General features: G+C 42.3%; 1 protein-coding gene and 1 long non-coding RNA gene across 5 annotated transcripts in view; both read left to right on the forward strand.

Moving 5' to 3' along the window:
• LOC113127516 (beta-1,3-galactosyltransferase 1-like) overlaps positions 1 to 9,510 on the forward strand; it is a 77,187-nt gene extending 67,677 nt beyond the window's left edge. For 3 of the 4 annotated variants that reach the window (XM_026302194.1, XM_026302193.1, XM_026302195.1), the window contains one exon: positions 6,930 to 9,196. In XM_026302194.1, the coding sequence (XP_026157979.1) occupies positions 7,196 to 8,182 (987 nt within the window). In that variant the 5' untranslated portion in view covers positions 6,930 to 7,195 and the 3' untranslated portion in view covers positions 8,183 to 9,196. Of the gene's footprint in view, positions 1 to 6,929; positions 9,197 to 9,429 lie in introns of those variants that run through there. The other variant, XR_003295435.1, reaches the window with a different exon arrangement.
• A 654-nt stretch (positions 9,511 to 10,164) lies between these two features.
• On the forward strand, positions 10,165 to 12,228 carry LOC113127537 (uncharacterized). The gene is made up of 4 exons (XR_003295444.1): positions 10,165 to 10,517; positions 10,600 to 10,660; positions 11,087 to 11,254; positions 12,102 to 12,228. It is a non-coding gene; the product is annotated as an uncharacterized LOC113127537 (long non-coding RNA).
• The last annotated feature ends 6,484 nt before the right edge of the window (positions 12,229 to 18,712 follow it).

An 18,712-nucleotide genomic window follows, 5' to 3' on the forward strand; every position in this document is an offset into this window, starting at 1 on the left:
TATCTATGGAAATGTTGAAGGGGAAGTGACAGGTTTTTAAATTTGTTCAGCTAATGTTTTAAGCAAAACACTACACTGCAGTTTCTGCTCATTTATGGGAAATAAAGCTTACTTCATATCATTACTCATTACTCAACAGTGGAGAGGATGGTGCTTAAAAATGATCTAATTCCACCAATGGGGTTTTGAAAGACCCTACTTGTTTTCAGAACGTGTCATCACTTATTTCAGTTTTCACCCCATCCATCATGAGCTTAAGAGCCAATTTTTTTTCAATTGGTGGTTGCTTCACTTTGGGTTGAAACACTTGATATGAACATCGTAATTCACATGTTCATATCACTAAGTGCTGAGGCATTTTTGTCTGCACACAAAGTGAATGTTAGTGTTCATGGTGACTTGATTATTTCAGCTCTAAAAGATGATTCAGAGCCGTCTATCTTCCTATCAGCCACTGTCTATTACTCACTGACACTGGTCTGTTATTATCTTTATGTTTACTGCATGTCTGTGTTTGCTCATGTGTGGTTTTAACTTGGTGCTTCGATGGAAATCCTTGTCTCCATTATATTAGAATCACACAATATAATGGCAGTCAGGTTTATTGCTTTCTGATGGGCATAACGAAAAAAAAATAAACTGAGAGAGAGACCCTCCAGAAGAGCATGAAATTCACAGGCTTATCACAGGCTTATGGCTGCTGCTGCTTGTAGTGTAGATGCTTGTAGACACTTTCAGGGGTTTAAGATCAGTTGGGGGAGGCCGGTGTCTACACTTCCGCTGCAGGCTGCTGCTGCTGTATTGATTGCCTTCTCAGTTTGTTTTTCAGTCTTTCACAAAAGCTCCTCTGTCGGGACCCCCAGATTCACAGGATTCACAGGTTGTCTGATATGACTGGATGAAAAATCTTTAAAAATTGTAATAGTTACACTAAACATATGGTTTTGGTCCTCTGTTGTACCTGCTGGAGTGGTAAACGTGGACGACCATAATACAGAAATTCAGTTAAAGTTTTATACCTATCTAACCTTTGTGACCAGTGACAAGTAGCCAACTCATACATTTGCTCAGTTCTATCCTTTATTGCTGTTTTATGTTGGTTCTCGTTCATTTGTTTAGATGAAGGCCAGTGAGTGTGATAGATGATTTGTTATATGTGGAAAATTACCTGCTATGAACAACAGGCTCAAGAGAAGCTGCTTAGCTGTTTTATTCTGTGGTCAGTTTATCGAATCAGCCAGGACCTGTGCTTGATTGCAGGGTTGAATTTATTTTTTGTATATGAAACTTATTGTTGACAAACATTTTGGACAGGCTGGTTGAGAAGGCATCTTTGCATCTAAGCTAAGAGGTGAAACACTTTTGTAGTACTAGCAGAGTGGGAAATTTCCACACAGCACTAACATCCTGCTGCACAACCATAGATGGCACAATGTTAATAATATAACTTTACACTGTAATTTTCACCAACATGCACTTATCACTGAATCACACTCCACTGCAAATGCTCCATGCCTGACAGTGGAAAATGGTGCTTGTACTGAGCAACCGAACAGCTCTCAGGTGTGAGTGTACAAATGTGCAGCAGGGCAGTGCTGAATTGCTGAGAGTGTGTGCTCAGCAAAACTGTACCCTGCATAATGTAAAGGTTTAAAAAAAGTGAGTACTGCCTTGCCCCAGGCACCTGGGCTCTCTCCTGACTACAGCTGATACATTTCCCCAGAACTCTAAAACTCTGACTCCTACAGCCAGATCTATGTGTGTTATTATCACAGGTGCCATAGGAAGGTTATTATTACCTATTCACATCAGTTCTTAACCGCTTTTACCTTTGTTTCCTTTCAGCAGCACCTTCACAGCCTTCTTTCTTTGGTATTCAAGGCTTTGTCCTCGCCAGCTGCTGTCACGTAATGTTTCATTTTGGGGTGTATCTCAGTGGTATAACTCCAGTGGCTTCTCGAAGCATCAAACCCACTTACCCCAGTGCTGCACCAAGCTTCAAAATTGTGTAACACCAGTGTCATCCATTTGGACAGTGAAAGCTATTGCCTACATGAATCAAGTTGTCATTTCCAGTTTATGAAGGAGCTTAGCATTCAGAGCACGGTTCTGACTGGGGCTGTGAAAGGCTCCTCTCAGTACCAGGCTCAGCAAGGCCCAGTGCTGTTTCTCTCAGAGGTCCATGACACCAAAACACAACCTGAGTACACCTGTGTTCGTCTGGTGCTGATTTCTCTTGAGAGAACACTGAAATGATGCCGTTTCTGCATCAAACCCCATGTTTTTCCTGCTTACTCATCCAGCAGCGCACAGTCCTCAGCTTGTTTTTAACCTTTGTGAAGCAGCAGATGGGCAGGAGACACAACTCACCACAAAAGTATAATTTCTCAAATGACAGAAACTGAACTGACTTCAAACAAGTTTCAACTTTCTGCAATGATTATGCTGTCCTTTGAGGCAAGTTTGAGCAAGACAAAAACAAATGCAGAGAGTTTTCTGCAAGCACTGCTTGGCTACAGACTGATATGCCCCAGCACAGTTTGGGCTCAAGTCAGCACTGAAGTGGGGATAGAGCATCAGGCTTCTGTACGGCAGCCAAATCTGTTGGCCGCTATTGATATCCCATTTCCTCTGTCACTCCTAAGCTGCTTTGCATTCAGAGGCTTTGCACTAAGCCCAGAGTGTCCAGACTGTGGCCTGTAATACCGACTATATGGCTGCCTGTGCTGCTCTACCACAATCATCGAGTCCTTTATTATCTAGGAAACAAAAGCATAGCTGGTGCCACACTGGGAGCCTTCCAGCCCTGACATTTTAATTGTGCCTCTTTCATATTAGGTCGGATGTGAACCAATTTGCCCATTGGTGTTAAATTCCTCACGCATTAATTCCGCTTTTGAATGTCTGGAAGCCGATATAATGGGTTTTAGAGTTGGCAAAAGATTGGAGGAAAAGAGGATCAAACGCTGAACAGAAGACAGCCTGTGTTTTTTGTTTTTTTGTTTTTTTTGTGTGTGTGTGTGTTTTTTTGTTTTTTTGCAGCAGACAATTATAAGCCTCCTGTTGAGCTTATCTCATATTCAGCAGCAGGAGCTGGAGATAAGGTGTTGAGTTATGGACGATGGACAGCACACGTGTGTTTCTGTGTGTTTGATATGTTTAAAGCCTGAAATGTAGTTGGGATTTTAAAATATACTGTATATTCAGCAAAAACACAGCAGCACATTAATTACTTCCCCGTGCTCCAGTATCACAGTATCCATATGCAGCCGTCACTGGCCTTCGAGTCTGTTTTGTTTTAGTGTTTGAGGGGAAAATGTGTTTGTGTCGCTCAATCCAGGGAAGCTGCTGTTTGTTTAGTAATCATAAAGCGTACGCCAGCACTCCAAGACAATATCACATACGCTAGAGTCACAGAGGCAAGTGTGTCGGATAAATATAATTTGATCCTAAGTACCATTATTTCCACCCTCAGACATAAAAGCAATTATTTTTTGTTTATCTACTTGATTCGTTTTTTGTTGTTGATATTTCTGAATGATATTTACAGGTCATGCCTCGCTTTCAAATACAATTACCGCGTCATGATGCTGCGGCGTAAAGAATCCCCCTTGCCAAATGTTGTGACAACTTTGCTTAAATCAGCAGTTGTGAAAACGGGCAGGGGAGGATTCGTCCTGATTTCCAGTGCCAATCATATTAAAGCGGGCAGTGTGAGTGTACGATGTCACGTCAGAGCTTAGAGGATGATTTATTTACCTTCAGATGCATCTGCCCTCTAACAGAACAGGCTATTTAACCACCTCACAGAAACACGTCTTTGTTTTTCCTCTCTTCCCCCATCCCTTGCTGACTCACATATAGTCATCACCCCACCCCAAGCAAGGTCACTCTACACTGCATTAATGAGTGCAGTCAATTATCTGGTGCAACATTAAATGAGAGTGAAACTCCCACATCTCTATAGCCTTCGAGCTTTTTGCTCCAGCTTATGGAGGTCATTTGATTGTAAAGACAACAGAGCAGAGGATTCACATCTCTTCAGTTCCTCTGACCCCCCCACCCCCGGCAGCCATACTATAGTAAAAGCTATAATTGATTTGTACTGCTATATACTAGAGCTGTGTATTGGTGGAATACTATTTTGTCGCATCAGACAATGCTAAGAAATGCTCATGACAAAGCCCAAGCTGATGTGTTGGAATTGCTTTTTCTATCTGAGAGACAGGCCAAAACCCAGTGTTACGTACTTTCCAATGATATAAACCAGAGCCGGACCTGAAAAGCCCAACATCCACCTACCCTTGTGGCTGCCTTTCAAAAACCAGATACACATTTTGCACAGTATTTTAAGAGCTGTCTTTTTCTCCACAAAAAGGTGATCATAATGTGGAGTCTTGGAATCAGTGTGAGGCATAATGGAGCAGCGACCAGTGCAGCAGAGCGCAGTATGAGCTGGCTAAATTGACTTCCCTAGGGGGGGAGTCACATTCAAAACACTTGGCTGACTACATTTCTTCCCATTCGCTTCCTACCTCTCTCTCTGTCTTTCTCTCTCCCTATGGCCTGTCACTGTGCTGTCATGACAACCAGTTCAGATTAGCAGACCATTAGCAATACACCGTGTGAATGGGTGTTAAAAATAACTGTAATTATTACACTTCAGTGTTTTTACTGGAATGTGGTATTTTGGTGTTATTCCTTGGTGTGTTTGACTGTCCTTTTATTAGCTGGGCAGTGTTAAGTAGTAGTAAGTCTAAGAAGTGTAAGTCTACACTTCTGTATGACATTAACATCACAAGCTGCGAGGGAGATAAACAAATGCATTATTTGGATATGAAAAAATAATGCTCTGGCAGCTGTTTTAGAACACGTCAAAAATCTACCATTATCACCCTAAATCCTTCATCTGGCAGCTGAATCTCTCTACAGACGGTTGAATCAGTAGACTGTGTAGAACGTTGTGACCGTGCTTAAATAGGTTCAGCTCAACGCGTTACTATTTCCCACTGCAGCAGCTGTATCACGACAAGTTAAAGCTATGATCCTATTCCTTAATTCTGTTTTGGAAGTGAACACATTCAGGAGAGATGCCAAAGTAATTCACATTCAGTGATACAAGCAGGTCTCAGGATTTCATGAAGTGGATCGCCAAGTGAGGAATTCAGTTATTCTGGGCTCCATTAAGAAAAAAAGTAGACACCAGTCAATTCTTCAGAAAATGACCGGTGAAAATAAGCTGATGTGCAAACAGGAAGAGGGAGGGAAGGGGAGTAAGGTCAAGTACAAGGGATGAATATGATGATTTAGTGATCTAGTCTGAGAGAGGGGGAGGAGGAGCAGTGCAGGCAGTGGAGATTGAGTGGCTTTAGGGAGACCGATAGTGGTAGAAGCTGTCAATAAGTTAGAGGCAGGCTGCAAGGAGACGAATACTACACGGGGAGAAGATAGTTCAGCATGATATGAAGAAAGAAGAAGACTGTGTGGGAAAGTTGAAATGAGATAAAAACAATAAAAAGCCAGGAGGATAGAAAAGTGAGACAAAGACGGGCGGAGAGGGAGATAGTGAGGAATATAAAGATGATCAAACGCCCACTGAAGTAGAGAAGCAGAGAGTGATTGAGGGGATGGAGAGGGAGGAGGTGTGGAAAAGCAGCCATGATGAGATGGATTCTACTGGACCGTGAGATTGATGACGCTGCTTCGGAAAGAGAGGGAAGAGATAGTAGAAACGGGGGGAGGAAAACAAGAAAAGTCCTGATGAAATGGCCTATTGTGCTGCACCAGACACAACAAAAACTGGAGTCTGCAAGAAGAATGAGTCGGTTTTATCTGAACACTCCCATCTTAAAACAGAGCACAAGCAGCATCTTTAAACATTTCAGTATCTCTAATAGGAGCTATATCACTCTTTTTTGTTATTCGTAGTTTTAAAAAAGTATTTCCATAGAGTAAGAGCAGAGCTGCCGCAGCATCAAAAGAGATCACATCTGTAGCAAATAAATTTCTGTTTGAAAAGGATTAGGTTTACTTTGGCTTTTACCAGAAACCCTTGGTTGTCTTTCACTGCCTTTGAATGCAAACTGACATTTAACTACAGAATCCATCTAGATAATAAATAAATAATAAATATTTTAAAAAACACACAGGTTTTTATCACTTTGCATATTTGGATCCTAAATTCACCCCCTTAGAGTCCGTCAGTGTGTCCAATTAGTGCAGTGATTTTAACATTTGCCAGGGCTCCACAGCAGTGCCTGTCCAGCTAACGAAGGAGGAGCTTATTACAGAGTAAAATATGTAAAATCCACATGCCAAGTTCAGTTTGACATTGAAGTATCGAAAGAACAGGTGAAAAGGGAAGTGGTGGGGGTACGTGGGGATTGAGACCAGGGAGACAAGAGGAGGTGGACATTAATCTTTTCCCACGAGAATGTTTTACTTTCACCTCCTCTGCCTTGATCCTTTTCCCACTCTGACTCACCCTTCCTCCTCCTCCTCCTCCTGCTCTCAGACTGCTGGAGTGGCTCTGCTTTGCCAGCCTGTGTCTGGTCCAGAGGGGATAAGAGGGAGATAAACAGTATTTGCAAACAGAAAGTGGCTGGAGCAGAAGCAGACCAGGCCCTATCAATGGAGAGATTTTCAGAGATATTCATTTCTTCAGACCACAGAGCTCTTATTAGATGCAGTGATAGAATGATAGGGTGACTGGCTGTGGCATAGTGCCGCCTGTCTCGCCTCTGGACTGATGTATGGGCTGTAATGAATAAGGAATCGAAAATATTGTTAGATATGTCACGCGCCTTGCTAACTGACTTCTCATCAAAATAAGTCGTTAACACCTGCAGTCAACATGCTAATCTTACTACTGTGGTTTCATTCTACAGGTAGTGTTGCCTCTGACTGTTTGCTTTCTCATCTTTTTTCAGATGCCGTCACAGAGAGCACGGCATTTCCGTATGAGCTGCGATGGAGCACAGTAAGGCTGTGGTCATGATAAGAAATCTCTGCAGTGCTCCCTTTCAATCACAACACCCACACTAGACAGTAGAGAAGTCCATTATCTGAAATTAATGTCAGCTGTGTTGCGGAGGCAGCCTCTAGCTGCACTGCCAGATCTGAGACAACCCATGGAGGCGTGGCCTATACAGTTCCATCGCTGCTACCACTGGTAACACCAGCCAAGTGAACAGCGATGCCTTCTAAGGTCTCCTGCTTATACTTCCTGACAGTGGTTTGCTGGGCCAGCGCTCTGTGGTACCTGAGTGTGTCCCGCCCCTCCACTTCCTACGTGGGCCAGCTGACTATCCCTGTACGCAAGACACCCAAGGTAAACAAGAACGCGACCTTCAGCAACATACGCACACGCCCGCTCAACCCACATGACTTCGGCTATCTCATCAACGAGGCCAAGAAGTGTGAGACGGAGCCCCCCTTTCTGGTCATCCTGATCAGCACCACTCACAAGGAGTTTGACGCCCGGCAGGCCATCAGGGAGACATGGGGTGATGAAAGCACGTTTTCAGACGTGCGCTTGGTCACGCTCTTCCTCTTGGGCCGCAGCACTGATGCTGTCCTCAACCAAATGGTGGAGCAGGAGAGTCAGATCTTTCATGACATTGTGGTGGAAGACTTCATTGACTCTTACCACAACCTGACGCTTAAGACGCTGATGGGCATGCGCTGGGTGGCCACCTTTTGTTCGAAGGCTCAATATGTCCTCAAGACAGACAGTGACATCTTTGTCAACATGGAGAACCTCATCTACAACCTCCTGAAGCCCACCACCAAGCCCAGGAGGAGGTACTTCACTGGCTATGTCATCAATGGTGGACCAATAAGAGACATGCGCAGCAAGTGGTACATGCCCAGGGATCTGTACCCAGAGAGCAAGTACCCACCTTTCTGCTCCGGGACTGGATACGTCTTCTCAGCAGATGTGGCCGAGCTCATATATAAGACTTCATTACATACAAGGCTGCTCCACTTGGAGGACGTGTACGTCGGAGTGTGCCTCCGTAAGCTCGGCATCCACCCCTTTCAGAACAGTGGCTTCAACCACTGGAAGATGGCTTATAGCCTTTGCCGCTACCGCCGCGTGGTCACCGTCCACCAGATCTCCCCTGAGGAGATGCACCGCATCTGGAACGATATGACCAGCAAGAAACACCTGAAATGTTAGCACCAGTGGGGGAGTCGAGGAGGAACTGAATGTCCTCTTATTAACTACTTCTCTATCATTGATATTGGCAAATCCTGTACAGCACATAGCACTGAGCTGAAGGAAAAGTATTGATGAAGCATCCAGGGCTTTGTCCTGACGCTGATTGCTTTGCCACAAGTCTGCGTAGAGGCCAAAGGAAATTCCTCTGTTTTATTTTATGTCCTTTCAATCACTTCAAGGTGTTTATGATTCCTACTCAGCTCAGACTCACTAATCAGGCACAAAGCTGGAAATGTTTTCCAAAAATGTGAAAAAAGGTTGGCCAGCTGGTTGTCATTGCCAGAAGCACCATGATTTTATAGGAAATTACACAACAGGAAGCTTAGAGGCTGGAAGTGTTAAACTGCTCCTTTATATGAGACACAAACTGTCCCCAGTTACTACGCAGCAAATTACATAAATGCCAACACACGTCTTTGAACACAGACATTCGCCTCTTAGGTTGATCACAAGCTCTAATTATGAATGTTGCTCATGTATTTTCAGTTGTACTTTCTGAACAAGGTGTTAATATTGGATGTACAGTCTGGCACTGCAGCAGCTGTCGTCATCGTGCTGTCCATGGTGAGTTTACACTGTAATGACTCATTTAAATGGGTTGAAACACATGTATCATGCCGCTGTGACTCCGGGGAAGCAGTGGAGTATTAATAAGAGGACCCGATTGCCTCTGTAATATTCTTCTCAGATTCAGACATATTTTCCTACAACAGATCCACAGATCTTTGTGAAAAATTTTCCGAGTGGTGTGAAGATATGGGCTGCTTGCATTCCCAGGTGAATGTTACTTCCGTTAATTTGTGTAATGTGCAGTTATTTGTCTCTGGCAGTGCTGTGAGCAGGCTGCAGACTAGTCTTTTTTCTATCACTTGAACATGAAAGAGGACAAATGTACTGTAGGATAAGTGTGTACTGAGGACATGTATTACATTTTTGAGTGCTTTCTTCTTTTCAATTACTTGAGATTAAATAAACCGCTTTTATAAGTCGTAATATTGTCTTTATTACAGAAAACAATATAAAAGTTTCTATTCTGCTTAATTTAATATACACACACTGTAAGTTAATAAACCCACATGCATATATGGGAAGTAGATTACATGCTGATGTGTTTGGGTGCAACTGTTGGAAAATACGAGCTGAAGAAATGTCGAAGCGTCTCATTAGGGCTGCTATTCACCGCAGCATCTGTGCTCTGTTTGAAGCGAGTCCCAGCTCTCGTCACGTCACTGATGGGTGAACGCTGAATCACTGCGTGGCTCTGGAAACAACCCGGCCGTGCTCCCTCCCATCCAGGTGCCGGTGTGTGCGCAGAAGTGGTGAGCTGACTGTGTGCAATGTGTGATTACATCAAACGCAGCGTCTGTGTAATTGGCAGCTGAATTACTGTTTTCAACCATAATGTCTTAACAAGTGGTATTACAAAGGTGAATGGATTTTTAAAGCACATACCCTTTCCTTCATTTCATTATTTCATTCAGTCCAGAAAATGAAAAAGTAATTAATTTTCTATTTTCTTAGGGCATTAAAAATGAAAATTGGCTGTGCATTTCTCCTTCATCTTAAAGTGAGTAATGGAATAAATAAGAAAACCCCAAAACAAAAAATAATTCTTAATGTTATTTGGTTTCTTTGTTTATTCTCTGACTTGCATGTGGAGCCAGATGCCAAAGAGACACAGAACAGATTTATTCAGTATTGTTCATCCCTTCACTGTCAGGTTTATCAGCTAGGACAGATAGCTTGCATACATCTGAGCAGACATCGTGTGTTATCAGACCTACGATTGTGTGAACCCTTGCTTTTATTCTCCCACTTCACAGAACGGTTCATTCAAACATGACAACTGTATCTGCAGTGTTCACAAAACAAGAGAAAGGATGCGTTGCTCTGTGCAGTTCCACTATGAAGAGAAAGGAAGAAGAAGAAAAATACGGAGCTGCAGATAGTCTGGTCTGTCTGTTCTGCAGCAAAATTCTGTTTTACATCAGTCAAGTCAGTGTCAGTCAAGGCTCCAGTTTTAGCCACAACATGTAAAATACTACTCCAGTAAAACAAGTTCAGCATGGTTTATAAAGCTGCATCTGACAGCAGCCATGGTGGTGCTGCTCAAACTGGCAAAGCAAGCTGAACAAAATTTCTGACCTGCCAGGAATCCAGCCACTTATCCAGGAGCCAGATGGATCCACACAGGACCTAGCTGAGGAGAGAGATTTGCTCTGTTACCCTGGTCACTCTAAACTGACTGGTAGGCAGCAGTAAAAGGCAGTCAAACTGAAGGTGTTCACACAAGGTGATACACCCATGATACATACATACATACACAAGGATAACAGTGATCATTTGTGATGTGTAACAATGAATCTGATCCACAGGTTGTTGACTTACCATCATTACAATGCTCAGCCTACTGTAGCAAACACACAGACGTTTCTGGTGAGTGAATTATGTTTTTAAGTTTTTGTTACAGCTGTGTGCCATTTATAGTGAAGCTGTAAGTGACGGTTATTATCTGTTATTTGCAGTCATCCTCTGAAATCACTCAGATACCCACTAGCTTTTGCTTGTCTTGCACATGGTGTATTCACTTCTGGGGTTGTTTTTATTCTTTTTACAACTGATTATTGAGCTGTTAATTTGTTTTCCTCACAGGTCAAGAGGTTTTTAGTTGTAGAATTCTGAATTCTGGGTTTATATGTGTGTGAGTGTAGGCATTTGTTCATACTCTCTGATGTCAGAGAGTATGAACAAATGAGCACCAGGCAACATCTCAATAATTGGGTTGCTCCAGACTTTCATGCCTACAGGTGTATATATGTGTGTGTCAATGTGTGTGTCAGATTTGTGAACTCTTTGTTCCAGGCTCCATCATCATCCGAGGGAGCAGCCCCACTCCTGAGGGATTCGGTGCCAGAGAAATGAAAAATGTCTTCTGTTCTGTACTTGCAAAGATAAACATAAAAATGTGGGAAGCACTTGTGGCGAGGCTGTTTCCTCAAACAGTTTCGCTCCACAATCTTGAGGGAGCTTGTAAGTGGAAAACACACCATGGCTGTCATGATTTCTTCATAATGAAAACTATTCCCAGTTGGCATCTTTACATCAAATACTTCTATATGATTAGTTTCTAGAGCAGTTTTTGAAACTGAAATATAACTGGCGGAGTTTTGTTCCAGTGGATTCGTTTGTTCTTTGGGTTGATTCTGTGGAAGAGAAAAGAATCCAACCTCAAACAGCCACAGTATTTTATCAGTTAATGACTTTATTTTCTTCCTGTGTACAAGCATAGTCTGCCCAGTAGTATACGTGTGAAATAATTATTATTCACTGTGTCTTATCCTCAGTGCTGTGTTTTGCATTCTTCTGATCACCCCCTATGGCATATGCAATTTGATACAATATGCTGAGTAATAGAAAGTCTGTTCTGTAATTGGCCAAACAACCCAGTGTGTAAAGCATTTAAAAGGCTAAAGCTCTGGGAAAATGAAAAGCGAGTGATTATTCCGGGGCTTGTGGTAAACGAACCTCATAACGAGCGAGGCGGAGTGCTAGACAATTGGGAACACTCAGATTTCAAAACAGAGCACAGGAAGACTGGTCTGTGGAGCATTGAGCAGATAGAAAACACTATCAGGGCACAAAGTAGACCTTGGTTTGGCATTATAGTCAAAATTTCATAATGTAGCACAATGCACAGAAGAAAACAGCAGTTTTTTATCCATGTATCCATATTCATATCCTGCATATCCTTTCAGCCCACATGCATTCTTCTTAGCATGACCAGCTTATGACCTGTCCTTTGAGACACACAGGATGTGAGTTTTCAAGAAAATAGCCATAGAGTAAATTGGTGGTGTGTAATCTGCCATCTGTGCAGGCACACTTCTACCAAGGTGAGAGGAAAGAGCCCATCGAGAGAAGCTGCAGAGCTACTGTGTCCCCCTCTTCTTCCTCCACAAAGAGCACCATCGCACAGACGCTGGGATCCTTCCCTGAAATGATCATGGCAACTCGACAGGCAAGTGGCTTGGCTTTTAACATGGCCTGAAGTGATGGGAGATTTTGAATTGCTTATTGCTGGCTCTGACGCTATAATGTGCAGTTTTATGCAAGTGCAGTTTAAGTTATTCAGTGTATTATTTAATGTACTGGATATAAGTCCGAGCTGCAGAATCCCACATTGTTCAGCGTTGACTAGTATGGCTTCATATAGGACTGTGAGATGTAACTAAGAATATCTTGTCCAACTATCCCTGCCATTTAGAAAGGTCAGTAATATGAGCTGCCCAGGTTGGATTGGTTTTGATTCCCATTGATTTGACTTCCTTCAGTTTGAGCATTTCTTCATGTTAACCATGATGGTTGAAATTTTCTTTCTCTTCTTGGTGTACATATTGTCAAACTCATCATTCTTTTTCACACGATTTCTTTTTGGGATACCAGACTCAATCCAAAATGATTAGAAAGAAGTGCAAGAGGACCACAAAGAGGCATACAAATGAATACAAACACATGGCAAATGAATACAAGATGAAAAACAACCACAAAGAGACACAAAATGAATACAAAGAAGTGCAAAAGGACCACACAGAGAGACAGAAACAAGATGCAAAATGACTACAAATGGATTGGCTGACTGAGGCTGGGCCCCTTCTCTGTAGCGTCGTAGCTTCTCTGCTAAAACTGAAGAAAATAAAGGTGAATATATTTGCACATAGAATTTCAAATGATATAACAGTGATCATATTCATTAGTATGGGCCTTTTCAGCATGTAGGTCACTACTGCTAGGGCAGCTGTATGTAGCGGCATATGTCATTTCAGATTCAGAGAAGAGATCGTCTCCCTATGAAACTTTCCACTTAACTGAGACAAACAGCTCAATTCAGACAGAATCAATCAATACACTATATGGCACCTCCACCACCCGGATCAGTGATAGAGGTTTATTTTACAGTATTCAATAAATGAATAGGTATAGACTCATGATCTCAAGTAGAACTGTTTATCTTGGCTTTTAAAAAAATTGTGGTCCCTCCAAAAGCCTGGACACCCCAGTGTATTGATCTCTGTGTTCATACATGTACAATTGTCATTGTAGCTGTTTCATCTACAAAAAGTATGGCAATCACTGAAATTCACATACAACTCACATAGACTTAAAGGTCAAAACTTGATGCAGTTGGGCGATCATAAGCACAGAAGCTATTAATCTTCCTCTTGTTTTAAACGTTTGATAAATAAACAACAAACCGATGTCAATTTTGGACGCCGGCTGCTCCAGAGACTGAACATTTAAATTTGTTTTGAAATGACTTCTCTGCAAAACAAATCAATGGCAGTGGAGCAGAATAAGCTCCACACTTCCTGTTGTGCTCGCTTTTGGATTGCGACATAAATGACACAGGCCTTCTGTCACTTTGTGTTTTTACAGGTCAATCACAATCATGGCTCACATCCTGCATCATCCCACATGTGTCCAGCTGCAGGAATTTAACTCCTTCTGCAAAACAACTCAGATATGCAAAACAAAAACTTTGATATTGATATCTGGAATTAATATTGATGTCTGCCAGGAGATACTGTCCTTGTCAATGACAGCAGTTCAGCAGCATGAATTATTTCCTGTCATCCACAGCAGATAAATGGGTTTTAAATAGGAAGCATACATCAGGAGGTGAGGCGGAGGTAGCACAAGCGTTTGACAGAGATAAGTGTGACAGCCTGGCTGAATTTGAATTGCGTGAGCGATATATTAACTCTTGATGCCCTGGGACAGAAGCCAAGCTTGTGTAACCAAGGGAGGCGCGGAGCTCAGCCTCACCTTCTTCCGGCAGCAGCAGGTTCATATTTATGACCAGCTGCAAGCTTGGGAGGAATATTTGCATATTTGCATGAGTGAAGTCTCATAAATAGCTGATGGGCTGCTGAATATCAACACTATTTGATTCGGAGAGCAGGTAACTGAACAAGATACTCATTACAGGCTTGCGGTGTATGTGATGTTGGTATATTTTATAATTTAGCATACCTGGAGAAAGTGTGTGAGTCATATTTATGTGTCCTGGGGGCTATGCAGTATGCAAAGGATCCGTGAGCTAGGGTGTTTGATATGTATGAATGTGACCCTTATGTATGCTTGAATCCAGCTGTGCTCACTACATGAGAGAGCTCATCTTCATCAGCATCACACATCATGTTGCATATATGTTTTTCCAGCTGAATTTAGAGTGAATGTTTACATACATTTGAAGTGTCAGTGTTTATATTGGTGTGGTCATGTCTGAGCAGCTTCCCCTTAGTACTATAGTTTGGCTGTTTATCCTTTGGTCACATGACCTTAAGGTGTTACAGCAGATGTAAATACAGATTTGATCAAAATGACATTTTTTGTTTATTTGAATTAGTAGAGCCTCCTCCCATTATAGTGTATCTGCACTGTCACATTGAATCATGAATGGCAACAGATGGGTTTATAACCAAAGCCCTGCCCAGTTACTGAGCATAAAACAGGCTTGTGATTCAGTTTTTCATTATGCACTAATTGCAGTCCTTTAATATTTATTCCCAAACTCCAGAGATGCAAAATCTGAGTGCACTGAATTCATCTTCCGGCTGATGTGATAGGAGGCTACTAAATCCTTGTCGTCTTAATTAGAGCTTAGTGAAATGAAGCCGTTGGAGCCTGAAGCTACAGCGTAAGATACTTTTGGGAAAATTGTTAATTAGTTATTGTTGCATATATATGTAAGCTATCAAAGAATCCCTCTAAAACATTCACTCTTTTTAAAGTTAGCACTTAGGACTCCATCCCAGACCAAACAGCTGCTTTAATTCACATCTGTTAAATCTTTGTTTGCCATGTCTCCAATGTATGATCAACAGTTGGACTTTTATGGATGGCCCGAAGCTGTTTACTCTGCTTTCAGTCTTCATGCTAAACTAAGCGTACAGCCTTCTGGCTCAGACATGAGGACAGATATGAGAGTGATATCAAACCTCCAAGTAAATAATATCCATTTCCCAAAATGTAAAACTATTCTTATAAGAAGTTTGACAAGCTATAGTTGAGATCAGTTCCTTTCAAACGTCTCTTTCTTCCTCCCTGCCCAGTGTAGAAGGCTGTTGGCTGTTTCTTTACAGCATCATTGATTTTGATTAAGTTCCCCCAACCCACTGCACCAAGACCATTGACTTATTGGGTTTGCTCATTTTTACATCTCATGCATTACATCTGCAACAGAAAGTCGAGGTGGTTTTATTCACTCCTTAAGATTCTGTTGTAGTGTCCTTGATAAACATGGAGTTTTTCAGTTGTTAGTTATGGGCCACGCCAATGTGATGGGAAACCATGGGGAAGCTCATTGCTTCGTTTGGGATGTAAATAATCTCTATTAAATCCACAGCCGTCTCACTCCTGCCCCACATCTCCCATGCAATTTTGCAGTTCAGAACTGTTGACTGCTGGAAACATGCCTGAAAAGAATAAATGGAGAAGATGATTTCCAGGAAGGGCAGAAATGGGGAGGCAGAAAAACATGTACTTGATGTAATTGATTGTTGAACAAGTTTTACGGTCTCACTTGTGCCACTTACAGGTGTTTCACAACAATAAAGGCAGCTTTGCTTTCTCCTTAACCACATATTGCAGCTTTTCGTCTCCTTATTCAATTGTTTCTTGGCCTTCACTTTCTGGCCCCATTTCTCTGCCTCCCACCTCTTTTCCCATAGCTTCCCATCTGATAATCTAAACCATGCTTAAGCCTTCATCTACTCTGCCTCCCTCTTTCAGTTTCCCACTGTCTGACTTGGTTCAGACTGTGAGGTCTGAGAAATCCTCAGCAGATGCGTGAGAGACTGTTTGGCTGGCTGCGTGCTGTTGACAGACAACACAGCTTTAAATGTGAAAACAAGGCTATTTCAAGCAGATTTGAATGCATGGATGCATGAATTTATAGGCAGAGCTGTGGGGTGGGGGAACCTCACAGACGATTTCTTTGCACTTGTTTGACATTTTTCTCCGAACTTGTCAACACGAAGTGCTTTGTCAGAACAGCATGGAGGAAAATGCAAACATTTTGTGCCTGTCACAGTGACGGCTTTTATTCTGAGATGCTACATGTACTGCATATGAATACACCAGCATCCTACAATAATTGCCTGTAGCTCACAGCTGTTTGCAACTAGTCTAGGTAAAAAAAGAGCAGCTAAGGTAATCAACTCACTGCCAATTCAGTTATTGTCTACAGAAAATGCCACTCTCTGGCCAAAATGACTTTAGGCTTCAACAAGATAACACAAATTCAGAGATAACATGATCAGGCAAAATACAGCACTAACATAAATGCCAGTTACATTTAAGCTGGACCCGCTGGGAGAAATTAACTGCCCCAAAAGTAGATTTTTTTTATATCCTTAGAAGGCAGCAACGGTACTAAAAAGAAGTGAAATTGGACAAATCAACCCGGCCGGTATCCCTTGTCCATATGGAGCAGCGCTCAGTGCCAACAGAGGAAGCAGTGTGCTCTGTATTTAGCAGATGGTGTGCAGGTCAGGCTGCTGGGTGTGTTCGTAGCACCTCTGGTTTTCACAGACCTGCAATTCTCTAGTGTCTCCATGTCAGTGTAATGGCACTATCCATTAGCTAACCACAATGTCCGAGCTAACACAAACACTGGGCGATTAAACTGCTGTAAACAGACGGTCACAAAACTCAATCAGTTGTATCATGAGAATGAGAATATTTAGGCCTGCTTGGGTAATGTAGCATGTAATTTAGGATTTGGGCTTTATGTATAAACTTTACAGTGGAAAAGAAACTGCTGCTGTGGGAGAAAGCTGTCTGTCGAAGTCTGACTTTCCAAGGATGAACATTAACTCGCACTGCATCGTTGCCTTTGAGAAACACTGACACATGGAGACAGTGCTGCTGTACATTTAGGCCTTGTGTGACAGGTTGGAGTGTAAGTGTGTGTGGGTGGGGAGTTACAGGTCGTCTTGCCCACAGGTAACCAAAAATTCCAGAAACAGCCCTGATTTAGTGTAAGGCCAAACTTTAAAAACTGAGGTTTGAAAATCTAATAACTGGCACCTTTTTTACTAAGAGCAGCTGAATCTCCACATCATGTTTTTTAACATAATTCTCTTCCTCAGCTGTTCCCTACATGGCGTTCTGTCATTTGTCCAACCTCCTGTAATCATCTTAGCTCTCTTTTCAGTTTCTCCCTGTACCACCGATAAGCTTGCTCTGTCATTCCCATTTCTCACACCTGCGATCAGCCGACAGTTGTGTGAGGAAAAAAAACCAACTGACTGGCAATGTGACGGCTGACTAGATGAAAAATCCTGCGTGGTGTCAAGGCTAGCTTTACGGAAAATTCAATCAAATCTCAAGTGACTGGGAGATTAATAGCTGCCATTAATCCTACTCGACTCAAGGTGCTGTGCCTTGTTGTTTATGTGAGTTTACAGGAATGTGTGTGTGAAAAAAAAAGATTATATTCTCTCTCCAGAGGTTATGCAGCTGATAAAAGTTTTAGAAATAAGCAAACACCAAAATTGATCCAATAAAGTGCTCTTAATTGGAAAAGTTGGGTGGGGGTGGGGGCTGTATTACCCAGCAGGCTTAGGTTGGGGAACCTGAGGGGGAAACACAAGGTTAACTGCGACATTACATCAGAGGCCACTCCCTCACTTCTATCACTTCCAATTTATTTAATACAGGAGAGCTGTTCTTCGTCGCTGCAGTCTGGAAGATAATCGACAATGAAATTAAGTGGCGGCGGGCCCATGTCAGTGGGGGATTGTGGAGAATGTGACGGCTCAGGGTCGATGGGAGATAATCGCAGGACACAATAACCGCTGCCAAGAGAATCGCTTGTGGTTTCCCAGTGGTCACAATATCCTTAACCTGGCAAGGTAAGTCAAATACCCAAACATTTATTTTGGAACACACACTTCCAAACACATAAGATCACCAACACTGCTCTCTGTCAGCTTAGACAGAAACTCACCCCCGGGGACAGTGTTGTCTCCAGCACACAGGCATTGGAAGACAATTACACTTACCCAGTCATTACAACTCCACCTTTCCACCTTAGGAAACATTGTAACAACAATGTCAGGTCACATGAGCAAAGACATGGTTCACTGACATGGAGTCACTGAAAATGAACCTAGGTTTTACTTTTACTGTGATCATGTTGCTTTAATTCATTGCTCTTTAAGGTTTGTTAGGGAGATTGCGGCCAAACAAAGTTTCCCAGAAGTTACTTTAATCAGGCTTGTTTTCATCTCAGTGATTTTTCCTTCTTTTGGTTTGTTGGGGGCCATGCTGGGTGAGGCAGCTGTTCAATAGCTAGCAATCTGATGTAGTTTAATTTCTCAGATTGTGTGACACTGAATTGTAATGTTTTGACATTTGTTTTTTTTTAAAACCTGTTTTTCATGTGTTGCTTTTTTTTCTTCTGTGTTAATGGCAAATTAGGAT

The sequence above is a fragment of the Mastacembelus armatus genome, chromosome 2 (genome assembly GCF_900324485.2).
Source record: "Mastacembelus armatus chromosome 2, fMasArm1.2, whole genome shotgun sequence".
Classification (NCBI taxonomy): Eukaryota; Metazoa; Chordata; class Actinopteri; order Synbranchiformes; family Mastacembelidae; genus Mastacembelus; species Mastacembelus armatus.